Here is a 12,835-nt window from a genome sequence, read left to right as displayed (position 1 = left end):
GCACCTGCATCCCTCCATCTGCTGACGTGGCTCTTGCACTGGCTGTGGGACCTGAATGAAGCCTACCTTGGAGGTTCTTGTTTTCCCTTTTCAAAGTCTCCAGGTGGTCCAATGTCTCTTCATAGGCATTCTTCAGCTTGAAGAGCTCAGTGCTGAGGCCACGGGCCTCCTTCTGGGAAGCCTCCAGCTCTGCCTGTGACTCCTCGTACTTCTGCTTCCAGTCACTGATGATCTTGTCAAAACCACGCTGCTTCTTGTCCAGCGAGGCAGCTGCTGAGTTGGCCTTCTCCAGGTCAATCATCATGTCTTCCAGCTCATTCTGCAGCCTGTGCTTTGTCTTTTCCAGAGAGGAGCATTTGGCATTGGCTGCCTCAATTGCTTCCTCAGCCTCTTGCAGGCGAGCAGCGAGCTTCTTCCTACCAGGTGGGAAGACACAGTGCAATGACCAAGTGTCACTGCAGCTGTGTTATCCAGAAAAACTGACACCAAAGCAATAATTCAGTTAATCAGTTCTGAAAGGGAAAACAGGGAGGGGGTGAGGATGAGGATGGGGCAAGGGGAAGAGGAACAGAGAGGGAAGTTGAGCCTCTAGAGAGAAGGGGCTATGATGGGAAAAAACAGCTTAAATTATGAATACTGGTATGTGGCAAAACATTATGTTGTGTGTGTCTGTGAATATTTGAAATTGAACTTCTGAACTCTCAGGCACCAGCTAGCTACTTACTAGCTGTAACCAGTACAGGCTGGTTGTAAATTTTTTATAAGACCTGCTTAAAATGACAGCGTCATTTTCCTCCAATTAAGAGATATGAGACAACCACCAGTTTGGAGGCTGGTCATGCCCTGGGCTTTTGTTCATAGACTATTTAGATTGAGAAAATAGGGAGTCCTGGCAAAAAGAGGTGCTGGAAAGAAAGGATGGCCTAGAAAGAGGATTGTGGAGATACTACGCTAAGAAAATATGCTGAAAGTGTGGTAAGATCCTGCAGATCGGAGATGTGCAGAGGTAGAAGTTGGAGATATTCAGAGACCTTGCCCAGCAACCTGAGCCTGGTAACTGGGAGCAGCTGTACAGTGTGAACCAACATGACTTTCCGCCCTACTTTCCCAGGCCAGCAGTCATCTCCCAGTGGGAAGGGGAAATCAAGACCAAGAAAACATAGTCCTGGGCCGGGGCAAAGTAAGAGAGTGTGACGTAACTAAGTAGGACTATCTAATTTTGTTGGCGCTCAAATTAACCCCTGTATCCACAGCCACTGCTCCAGAGACAAGCACTCAGCAGAAACATTGACCTGCCCAGCAATAAGAAGAACAGAAGGACAGCCCCAGATTACAGCATTGAGTCAGAGGGACTTTCCAATCAGGAAATTTTCCAACCCTATTTCCTTAGCACACAATAAGACCCAGTGAGCACAGTTCCACCAGTCAAGGGCACGCTGAAGCCCTCGTAACTCACTTGGCATCTTCCAGCTCCTCAGTTCTCTGAATGGCATCAGTCTCATACTTTGTTCTCCACTGTGCCACTTCTGCATTTCCCTTGGAGAGAGCCCGCTGCAGCTCTGCCTTGGCTTCCTGCTCCTCCTCATACTGCTCCCGCAAGAGATCACAGTCGTGCCTGGCTGCTTGCAGGGCATGAGCCAGGGCATTTTTGGACTGCAGGGATAGAAAGGCCACAACATTCCAATGTTACCTACAGCAAAACCAAAACTAACAGCCCCTAGAAATTCAAATGGAAGCTTAAGCTTCTTTTTTCCTTTTTGTCTCTGTCTTTGACAGTCCAGGTCAAGTGAGGTGAAAATTGTTTGAAGTTATCCCTAACTGGTGACATGAGGAGAAAGACATCAAGACTGAGGATAATTTAACAACTTTGGAGAAACAACCCAAACTTTTAACATGTAAGATCTGAGATTTTGGCTGTGCTCTTGGGTAAGTTTCATTTAGCATTTATGTATGCCAATGATTTTCCCAAACTTTTCTCTTGTGACATGCCTCAGTCAGGGGCAGGAACTTAGATCAGTACAATTAGTAGGAATCATTGTCACACCTATGCCTCATTTCAGCTTTTATCTAGGCTACATGATTATGAACACTTTTTGCCATTCCATTTCAAGGAATGGGACACAGATAAAGCATTACCTTGGTTTCCTCTTCTAGCTGTCTCTTAAGTTCTTCAATCTGTTGTGTAAAGGATGTTTTTCCCCGGGACAGCTGACTTATCAGTGACTCCTTCTCTTCAAGTTGTCTGGTAAACTCACCTGCCACAAGATTTTACAAACAAACAAACAAACAGCAAGATGATGAAATGACAAAGTTGCAGTCAAAAATAGTAGTTCCACCCGTCCAATTCTGCTGCGGAAAAGAACTCACAGTGATTGTGATTGACCTGTTGTGAAGCTCCTTCCAAAGTTGTAACCATCAGATACTTCACCAGGATAGTTTTTCTCAGATTTTCTTTTTCTTTCCCCTTTTTTTTGGGTGGGTTTAATGACTTGAGTTTTCTTGTTTGGTCATTTGGGTTTTTTTGTACTGTTAATAGCTTGATTCATTAATTTTACTTCAGTTTGTGGATCAGACTAGATTGATGCTTACTTTCAAGGGTGGTTGTAGCTGGTTTTACTTTTATTCACTGTTTTATATTGCTTTTCCACAGACTTCTTTTCAGAGGGCTGCAAAGCACCCTGAGAACCTCACAAAGACTAGTATACAGAACAGATGAAACATAAGGAAAACTTCACTGGGCACAGGAAGTGTGTCACTGCAGGGCAAAAACCAGTCTTACAGGAAACACAGAAGTTACAACTAACAGTAAATGAAAAATATGTCTTTGAAAATACACAGAACAATGGTATCTGATAAGAATGCAGAAATTAAATAATACTGCTCTTGCCAGAAAGGTAGCAAGAAGTTAGAGGATATGTGGTATTTAGAGGATATGTGAATATCTTTTAGGGTACAATGCTCAAGGTCAGGCTGAGGAAGATGGGATTCACACAGGCCAAACTCCTTTTTCCCTCCAGTATTTTTAGATGCACATATCCTTGTTCCTGAAACAATAGGTACCTAGGCAGCCTGGCGTATTCTGGGTTCCGAGCTGGCACATCCGTTTTGGCTCATGAGACGGTGTCACTGTATGCTGATAAATGTGGGTATAGGTTTGTTTTAAAAGCCAGTCCAAGGCAAGCTGTCCCCACCAAGGTTATGAGAATACTGAGGATGGAAATGTCAAAAGACACAAAGCTACTGCTCCACTCAGCAATCCCAATCCTGCCACCTTCAGAGCAGATGCCATTGCAGAACACATCTCACTGATGCAGTACAGAGGTGCCCTGATAAATTCCTGGGAAACACTCTATCAGGGCAGAACATGCACATACCATTCTCACTCTGGAGTTTAGTCTTCTGAGTAGTGAGGTCATTCATGAGGCGAGTCATTTCTTCCAGTTTTGTTTTTGTCTCATTCAGATGGTCTTCATAAGTGCGACAAAGCTTCTCTGCATTGGCCTAATGGGAATCAGGAGAAAAGACAAAGAAAGTTGTAGCCTCCTGGCAATCATTTGGAAGCTCTAGCCTTCAAAATGTATCATTTTTTCTACATTTGTCTTTCAGAGGAATGGCAGATAGCAAAGACACAAATATCACAGTAGTAGAGCAGGGAGGAGCAGCCCCATGTCTACAATCCCAGGACATGGGACTCCCCATTAGATCCCCTTCCCCATTTGTTTTCCCTGAACTCTGTTCTGGATGTAAGCAACAGTGTAAAAAGGCTCTGCAAGAACTTCAGCAGCAGTCACATGCTATGAAGTTCAGGCATAGCCACTTCATAATTGCTAGATGGGAAAATCACCTCCAATGAAAATTGCTCTACTGATTCTGCTTTAATTGCCATTTATCATAAATTGGGTTTGATGACAGCTTTCTAACTCTGAAAATACTGACATTTCTTTTCCTCACTTGCACTGAAAGAAATCTATTTCGAGTGCTCTGAAAGCTACTGAGATTATCTACTCAGGAAACAAAATCCACAATTCTGCTGTAGGAAGTGAAAATACATTGTGTGATCATGCAAGCCTTTGCTTGCACTCCATGATAACATGGATCAAAACTGTGAACCAAGGGCAGGATCTGAAAGGACTCTGCTTAGGGTGAGAGATATTCTGACTTGGATGTCATCACTCTGGTTGTCACCAGCCTGGAGGAGCCTAATTTGGCATGTTTTTGTGCCCTGAGATGCATGGATAAATAATATGCCTGGGACTGAAACACTGTGTGCTTCAGACAGGCCATCTTAATTGCTGTCCCATCTCTAGGGAAGAAGGGTTGTACTACCAGCTGGGTAAGTGAAACATGATGCAAGACACCATCTTCTAAAGCACTTCAGCCATAGCAGGTGTCCTGGGAAACCTTCAGACCAGCCGTAGCTACCCATGACCTGGCGGCCTTTGGGAAGCCTCAGGACCCTTACTTTTCCCTTGACCATCTGCTCCATGTTGGATGAGAGATCATCCACTTCCATCTTCAGCTCGCTTTTCTCCTTCTCCAGTTTCTGCTTGACCCTCTGCAGGTTGTCCAGCTGCTCCCCCATCTCGGCCACGCTGTCCGCGTGCTTTTTCCTCAGCGTGGCGGCTGTGGCCTCGTAGTGCAGCGTGGCCTCCTCCAGGTCCCGCCGCAGCTTCAGGAACTCCGCCTCGCGCTTCTTGTTCATCTCCAGCTGGGCAGCTGTGGCTCCCCCAGCCTCCTCCAGCCGCTCACTCAGTTCCTCCAGCTCTCGGGCCAGATCTGATCTCTGCTTTTCCACCTTGGCTCGAGCAGCTCTTTCTGCTTCCAGCTCCTCTTCTAATTCTTCTATACGAGCCTGCCAGAGAAACATGAACACCTTTGGGTCAGTGCTATTCCCATCATGAGGCACCTTACAAACTGTTAAACCCTCTGCCAGCCCACATTTTACCTCACTGCAGAAGCTCAGCAGTTAATGGACTTGCCCATTTGTGCCGGTAAATCAGATCCTGAGCTACAGTAATGATGGTGAGTCACATCTTGCTGCAAGATCTAATTCAAGACATATAGTTCTACTGCATTGACCTGATGTTCACAGGTTTGACATTCAGCTGAAATACATGTGAGGAGTCACATGCTAGTAGGAGTAACAGCAACAAATTCTCATTTTAAGACTTCCGTGACTGGAGTAATTTCTCTCTAGGAGTGTTAAGACAGGGTTTCAATACAGCAGTGTGTAGAACCATATAACTAATAATATTGGAATTATGGATTTTTATTGGAAGCAGTCTTTTTTATTATAAGATTGTTTTCACCAATCTGCACTTTACATTCAAGTTATACAAATATTCTTTATTAACAAAATAGGTGGAGCTGTTGTTTTTGGGTCCAGACATTGTGTTTGGACTGCGATGAATTTCCTTGGCCTTTTAATTTCTGTAGAAAATTTTCTGTGTGTTTTAACTTTTTCTCTAAATTTCAAATCCATGCTTATCACTGCTGAGTTCCTCTCCAGTAACTACCCTCGCCTCCATGGTTTGGAACAATATTATTTGCTTAAAAAAAGCCACCAGAGCCTTTCTGCCTTGCCTGAAACCATTACCATTCTGTGGTCATCTGTCCTGGTACTGGGAGGAGACATTATAGAGCAACCATCCTGAGGAAAAATGGGATCTGTCTAGGAAGTTATGGAGATGTACCACTTTGTGTCTCAAAGAGGAGCTGCAGCTAGCTGTGAAAAGTTTCTGCAAGATCTTTCAGTGAGGCACAAAGAGAAACTTATCCTAAGATATACAATAAAAAAGCAAGCTGACCTGAAGCTCCTTGATCTTCTTCTGCAGCTGCATCACTATAGCTTGTTCATCTTCTATCTTGGAATTCAGCTGGCTCATTTCAAATTCTTTCCTGACACAGAAAGGAAAATCCTACTGTGACAATTTGCCTTGAAGCTTCAAGTTAGGATTTTTAAATTTTTAAAGAGTTGTTCAATAAAACTTCTAACGTATCTAAAAATTAAAACAATTCTCATGTATTGCAATTTGCATGAAAACACATTTTTCTCTGAGCGGCAGTTTCCAAGCCAAGCCTCTGCATGCATTTGTGCAATTATATTTCTGGTTCTTTGTGTCATACAAAAGCAACGCTATTTTCAGACTCAATGGAAAAACATATTTAACAGTCAGGTCTCCTAACAATACTACCACAGTCAGTTAGGATTAACAACTTTATAGAATTTCTTCAGCTTTCTCCTCTAAGCAATGAAAAACATTAATAAGTTTCTGGATTGCTTTCGTTAATGTAGGAAAGTTTAATGAATTCTAGTGTTTCAGGTCTCATGTACACAAGAGGTTTTTGCCTCTCTCCTCAGCTACACGTTTTCATAATGGAATTTTCTTTCAGCTACCATCAGAACAGGATGACACACCTGAAGGCTCTTACAGACACTGTAACTGTGCTGCTTTATTTGGTACAACATAATCAACTTCTTACTTTTTCAGCTTTTCTTCCATCTGCAGTTTATCATTTTCCAAGTCCATGACACTCTCTTGGGTCAGCTTCAAATCTCCTTCCAGTTTGCGTTTTGCCCTTTCTAGATCCATCCTCACTTTCTTCTCTTGTTCCAGTGATCCCTCGAGCTTTAAGAGTAAAGTCACTTAATAAATATATTGAACACAGATGGTTTACAACAGTCGGATGTAGGCTGTGCCCGTTCTAGTGAGCTAGTGCTGAGTTCTAGTGAGCTGTGAAGCAGAAGCACTTAAGCACAAGCATCCTAGTTTACAAGTTTTGTTTTCTAGCAGCCAGTGGGCATATGGTGCTAAACAAATAGAACAAAATAGTCCATGCTTTAGATTTGTGCAAGCATTAGAGTTCTCTTAACAGTGAAGTTCTGTTTGACTTCGTGCCAGTTACATTGCAAGTGCAAGTTGGGAGGATTTTCCCTTGTTATTGCAATCCTTTGAAAGGCTGAACACAGATCAATTTTGGTGGTGTTTCTGTAATTATACCTTTTACAGACAGTACAAGGAGTACATTTCTAAAAGAGGAATATATTTCAAAGGTTTGCAACTTTCAGGCTCATGAAAGGTCTGCTGTAAGTGATGGTCAAACAAGCCTCGTGAAACATAAAGGAAGAGCCAGCTTACATCATCCACTTGCTGTTCCAGTTTCACTTTAGCTTTGCTCAGTGTGTTGACCTTGTCCTCTTCTGCTTGCAGGTCATCTAGAACTTGCTGATGAGATTCCTGCAAGGACTTTTTCTCCTTGGTAAGTTTGCTGATATTCTCATCAAGTGTTGCCATTTCTTCTGTCAGATTTTTGACCTGGATGAGAAAGAAAGAGGTGTTTGTAAGACTTTGAAGGAAGGGATTAAATGTCTATCTGGTCTGAATAGTCTCAAATGACTATCTGATCTGAAACTGTAAGCAGGAAAACAAGAGAAAGAAAGGGATCTCTCCCCTCCCAGCACCTCATGGCTTTTTGAGTTAAATTGCCATCAAGGGAGTTAATGTCTGCCAGTTTTTGGTGTGGGGGTAGTACATTATTTCAAACATAATTCCTTTCAGAGTCACTCCTGTTGATAGACTCCAGTTTCTGAATCTCTCTGGGAAGAGCAGGAGATGAGCTTTTTCCATTGACAGGCTTTAAGGAGGACATCTGGAGAGTTCATAGCTACAGCAGAAGATTGTTTACTTTAAAAATGCCGCAAATAGGTATAATTCTTTAGCTGAAGTGCAGTAAGACTCACTTCAAAAAAAAAGGAAACTTAGGCTCAGAGGTAACAATTTTTACCTCAAAAAGTCAAATTACTGTATCTACCGATCCTTCAGTGTGGCCTGTGTAACAAACAGTGTAAAACCATCAGAAGACTTGTAGCACTTCTCGCAAAGGTAATCCATACTCAGCCTCTTTTGAATACATGGTGAAGTTCTGAATGTACCTTGTTTTCAGTAGCATGTTTCTCTTTCTCTACTTTTGCAAGTGTTATTTCGAGATCATCAATATCCTTCTTGAGCTCAGAGCACTCATCTTCCAGTTTTCTCTTCTTAGAAGTCAGCTCAGAATTCATCTCTTCCTCGTCCTCAACCCTCTCTGTCAGTTCTTTGACTTTGGCTTCCAGCTGAATCTTGGATTTAATCAACAAGTCACAACGTTCCTCGGCATCTGCCAGAGTGTCTTGCTCCTGGTGTGGCACAAGGAAGAGAACAGCAATGACTAACCTTTTTTCTCCCCCACTTGTCCCCTAGCCTGTAACTGGTCAGGGAGCCTGACAGAAAGCAACAAAATAGTGCAAGGAAAATTTTCTATTCTTGATTTCAGAAGACAAGTAATGAACAGAGAAGGATGACATAGTGGTGAGTATGACTAGTCACATACCAGACTACTTGCATGTGTTACTGCTTCGGACAGTACCTTGAACAGAATCTGTTGAGATTTCCATTGTTAGCCCACCTGGTTATATGCTAAAACATAAGAACTTCTATCCACTCTGAGTTTTGGAAAGGCTCTGACAGTATCAACAGCTTATTTTTATTAAATTCCACTAACACTCTAGTCTGTAAACCTTTGAGTTTCAAACCATGTCTAATAAGTATATAAATCTACATGTGCACTCACAGCTTGGAGCTGAAGAAGCAAATCATTTTTTTCCTGAACTAAAGAGACTTGCTTTTCCTCAAGTTCCTTTCTTCGGGCTTCAGATTTTTCCAGGGCCTCCTTCAGTTTCAAGAATTCTTCCTTCATATTGGCCATCTCCTTTTCCGTTTCTGCAGTCTTCAGGAGAGGCTTGATCTTAAAGAAAAGCTTCATCCAAGGCCAGTTCTTGACAGCCATAAAAGCGCGGATGTTCCACTGAATTACAAGAAGGGCGTCCCTGGTTTAAGAGAAAACAAAAAAAACTCCTTAAATCTTAGCCTGAATTGAAAAAGTGAGGGGTTTTGTTTTCATTCTCAGTCAGTTTCATCTTTTTTTTTTTTTTCTGAGCAATATTAGGAACCTTTACTAATTTCTGAGAGATACAAGAAACTTCCTCCAGATCTCTTTATTTTCAGAGACACAAAAAATGTCCAAATCTCATTTTCACCAAAGCTGCAGGCAATTAATATACAGTTGCTATTATTTTTATCACACATACACTTAAAGCTTTTAATTTAGGGTTATCTATAGCCTTAGGGACTGTAATTAATAGCTCTACTCAAATTATAATTAAATGGTAATTACTATTATCTGCTAAGATTTAAGGGGGTGCCTTCATACCTGCGCTCCACTATCTTCTGAAACTCAATCCGCATCAATCTGCCGCGTGCTCTGGCCTGGATCATCGTTAAGATTTTCGCGAGTCTCTCATCCCTCATTTCTTCTAGGTGGCCCAAGAGACCAGCCTTGAAGAACACCTGGTGCATGCATAGATGTCAGTTCCCCACAAAGAAGGATTTATATCAGAGCTACATGTCAGCTACCTTGCTGAAATGATTCACCCTCTATTCTTATCGACACATTATAACCTAGGCAAGTATAGAGGGCCAAATACTGCTTGCATAAGGGACTTCACTGTACAGTTCCAGAGTTGTTTTAAAACTGGGTTTTATCTCCCCAGTTTTGAATAGGCCAAACTATTTTATTGCCACAATACCTTTCAGCTGTGGCAGAGGTTCTAAGTAGGTCAGCTGAACCACAACTCCTGACTCCCAGAAATCCCTACTAATGGGGTCATGTGAGAATTCCACATGGCTTCATTTCAAAAGATGCAGCTGATTTTGTGGTCCATCTATGTCTGAATGTACCTATATTATACTAAATAAGCTATTGTTTTACTAGGGGGCATGGAGCATCAGCTGGTGCTGTGTCTGCTTGTAGAATTGCTCTAATGAAAGCTCTGTGGGAGCCAGAGAGATGAATTTCCTCTAGCACAGCTTAGAATTTACTATCACTTTGCTGCTATTTTGCTGGTTTCTTCTATTATTAAATCCCCATTAAACACCACCACCAGAAATTGCAGTGTCCTGTTCTGCAAATTAAATACCAGATCTATCACTTTTCTCTTTACATAAGCAATGATAGTCTTTCCTGGTTACCTTGGTGTGCCCAAAACGATATTGGGTATGGTCAACATCTAAAGATGCCATCAGTTTTTCAGCAGCTTTTCTGCTGTCCACAAACTTATCCTCTGGGATTGCTCCTGGATTCAGGATGCGGTACCTGTAAATAACAAATGAAAAATGTGTAAAATCGGCTTAGATTCCATTTTAGGTTTCTTTTCCTCTTCCCCCAAAATTTAAAGAATCCAAACCAAAACACCCAGGGCCAATCTCCTGCTGTGTATCTACACAGACACAAGGAAGAGCAGAATTCTGCCATCCAAGTCAGGCAAACTGAATGGAAGGTAAACTTGAATGGAACAGGAGACAGTCACAGCTCTGCATTACCTTTGTTTGAAGTCAGCATAAAGCACCCTGTTCGGGAAACCCTTCCGGCAAATGCGGATGCCTTCCAGGACACCATTACAGCGGAGCTGATGCAAAACAAGGAATGCATCCATCTCCCCTGCAGGGGGAAAACAAGGCTAAATTAAAAGGAGTTTCTCCACAGGGCTTCATCTTCATTTCCCCAAGGAAATTGGAAAATGTGAGATGCCATCTCCTGAGACAGCAACATGATTGGACTAGGTAAAAAGTGCCGACAGTATTTAAGTACAATCTGGTGACTCAGAAGTAAGTAATAAAATGACAGAGTGAAATATTCTAAAATTTTAAGACCACAGTCTTTTTCCTACCTGGAGTTTTTGATTCATTTGGGATAATGCATCGTACAAAGTGAGGGGCTGTAGATTTTAGGTTAGTCATCAGCTTATTTAAATTTTCCTAGAACAAATACATTAAAAACATAATTAGCTTTAGCATTTTAGTAGAATTCCAACCACTATTTCTTTGGTTTGATGGTTGTTAATTTAAGAAGCTCATTTTTCTAAAAATTCTCTGACAAAAGTATAAGCTTACCAAAATTATTAGAGAGAAATATGTTCAAATAAACTAAAGTATGATTTAACATTATTATAGGATTCCACATCAGTTTTAGCAAAGAAGATACGGGTTTTACTTACAACCTCAGAAATTTAAAACCCCAGATGGACAGCAAGCAAGACTCAGCATCATTTGCTGTTGCATTTTGGTAAAGCCAACTGCATCTTTGCCTACTCACTTCCCCACTCAGTGGGAAGAGCTCACATTTTCCACCTCAAAAAGGTGGAAAGCACCACATTTTCCACCTGTTCCTCATAAAGGCTGGGGTTTTCTCTCCTGGAGAAACATTTTCCCTTTATTGGTCTTAATCAGACATGTCCCATGCAGACAGCAAGCTAGCTCAGAAGAAGCCAACTATTCAGTGATCACCAGGCTCTGGGGAAAGTGTTTTGTTCAGTAAGTAGAAAATGGAGACCATGGGAGGTGGAATGCAATGCCATCAGCACATCTGCGCAAACTGCAGATTCCTCATATGCCAGTCAGGACAACAATCTCAGCTGGGTACTAACAGCTGCCTGTGTGCTGGAAAGTGGGCTTCTATCTGTGGCTTATTAATTATTGTCTGAGTGCCCCTTCAGCCCCCTTTATACCTCATCAGCTGGTAAGATACAGATCTCTGTTTCCTGTGATTTCCCTTCATGGGAAGTATCTCCAAACAAGATAAAATGGCATGATTAGTGGGCAACCTGAGGTTTACCTGCATTATAGCTTCCTCATTGTTACCCATAGAAATGGTAGTAATGGTATAAAAAGTTAAATAGCCCCATTTTCCCCTCAGCCATGATTCCTAATGACAGCTTCCACCAGGAGCACATGCCAGTGCCAGAAGAAGGGAATAACTGAGGAAACAAAAGGCTTTATGCCACTTCATTCAACAACTTTTTGTTTTCCATGCTCTAATCCTAGGATCCAATTACAAGTAGTAATCAGATAGGGACTAGCAAATTACTTGTAATCAATTCCTGTTCCAGAGACAAGCATGAAGCTCTAAGCAACAAAATAAGTGATATAGGTTGTTGGCTTCATTTTGTGAAACTTTCTCAAACGCAGTAAAAAGAACAATGTCCTGACTGGTCCAAGATGATGAAATGGAGCAGCCCCTGGCATGCAGTTTTAATAGCAGTGTATTTCCTTAGTCAAGGTCAATAACCGCCCACAAGTCAAATTTCAATCTTGGATTTCAAGTTTTTCCTGTCCATTACAGCCCTTAACATTCTTGTCTCAACTCAAATCACCAGGTGTGGAGACGTTGCAAACCTTGTGCAATGAGGACACTGTTTGGAACGAAGCACCCTTCTTGCGTTTCTTTTCTCCACCCTGGTCACCTAAGGAGAAAAAAAAAAGCATAAACCAAACCATATCTCAGTAAGGGATGCAGGCAGAGTGTGGAAAACAGACCATTTTAATAGTGCTGCTCTTTTGACTAAAAGACTCTGATTGCTCAAATTTTATACAAGACACTCTGAAAATCATGTGTGATACATCACACATTTGCAGCTCTCTGTCCATAGTTAGGAATTTTGTCAAAGACCACTGTAAACTTTCTGGATTGCATTTGCATTTCAGATCTATGCTTCATCATTTCTTATGCAGAAAAGCCCATAAATATGAATATGGCAGAAAAAAACTTTTAACAAAAGTAATTTGTAGTTTGTTGAAAGTTCCACAGGGTGAGATAATGTAGAAAAAGAAAAACTTAGAGAAAAATAATGCTTACAGAAAATTTGTACTGCACATTGTACTGTATAGAAACCGATTCTCTGCTATGCAGACACTGAACTTGTGCAAGATTTGTCTAGAATAGAGGGAAATAGTAGTAACTT

The 12,835-nt window shown here is 41.6% G+C and overlaps 1 protein-coding gene across 1 annotated transcript in view; it reads right to left on the bottom strand.

The window, feature by feature from the left end:
* The window catches only part of MYH15 (myosin heavy chain 15), a 45,430-nt gene that overhangs the window by 11,270 nt on the left and 21,325 nt on the right, over window positions 1-12,835 (bottom strand). Inside the window, exons 19-33 of the mRNA XM_026795499.2 lie at window positions 12,270-12,337; window positions 10,766-10,853; window positions 10,419-10,536; window positions 10,068-10,191; window positions 9,250-9,386; window positions 8,611-8,866; window positions 7,934-8,176; window positions 7,140-7,316; window positions 6,484-6,629; window positions 5,808-5,898; window positions 4,463-4,852; window positions 3,375-3,501; window positions 2,137-2,255; window positions 1,457-1,653; window positions 67-416 (exon numbers count right to left, since the gene is read on the bottom strand). Coding sequence (XP_026651300.1) covers window positions 67-416; window positions 1,457-1,653; window positions 2,137-2,255; window positions 3,375-3,501; window positions 4,463-4,852; window positions 5,808-5,898; window positions 6,484-6,629; window positions 7,140-7,316; window positions 7,934-8,176; window positions 8,611-8,866; window positions 9,250-9,386; window positions 10,068-10,191; window positions 10,419-10,536; window positions 10,766-10,853; window positions 12,270-12,337 — 2,631 coding nt within the window. The remainder of the gene's footprint in view (window positions 1-66; window positions 417-1,456; window positions 1,654-2,136; window positions 2,256-3,374; window positions 3,502-4,462; window positions 4,853-5,807; window positions 5,899-6,483; window positions 6,630-7,139; window positions 7,317-7,933; window positions 8,177-8,610; window positions 8,867-9,249; window positions 9,387-10,067; window positions 10,192-10,418; window positions 10,537-10,765; window positions 10,854-12,269; window positions 12,338-12,835) is intronic.

The sequence above is a fragment of the Zonotrichia albicollis genome, chromosome 2, assembly GCF_047830755.1.
Source record: "Zonotrichia albicollis isolate bZonAlb1 chromosome 2, bZonAlb1.hap1, whole genome shotgun sequence".
Classification (NCBI taxonomy): domain Eukaryota; kingdom Metazoa; phylum Chordata; class Aves; order Passeriformes; family Passerellidae; genus Zonotrichia; species Zonotrichia albicollis.
Note: the sequence above shows the minus strand (reverse complement) of the source record. Positions and strands in the feature narration are given on the sequence as shown.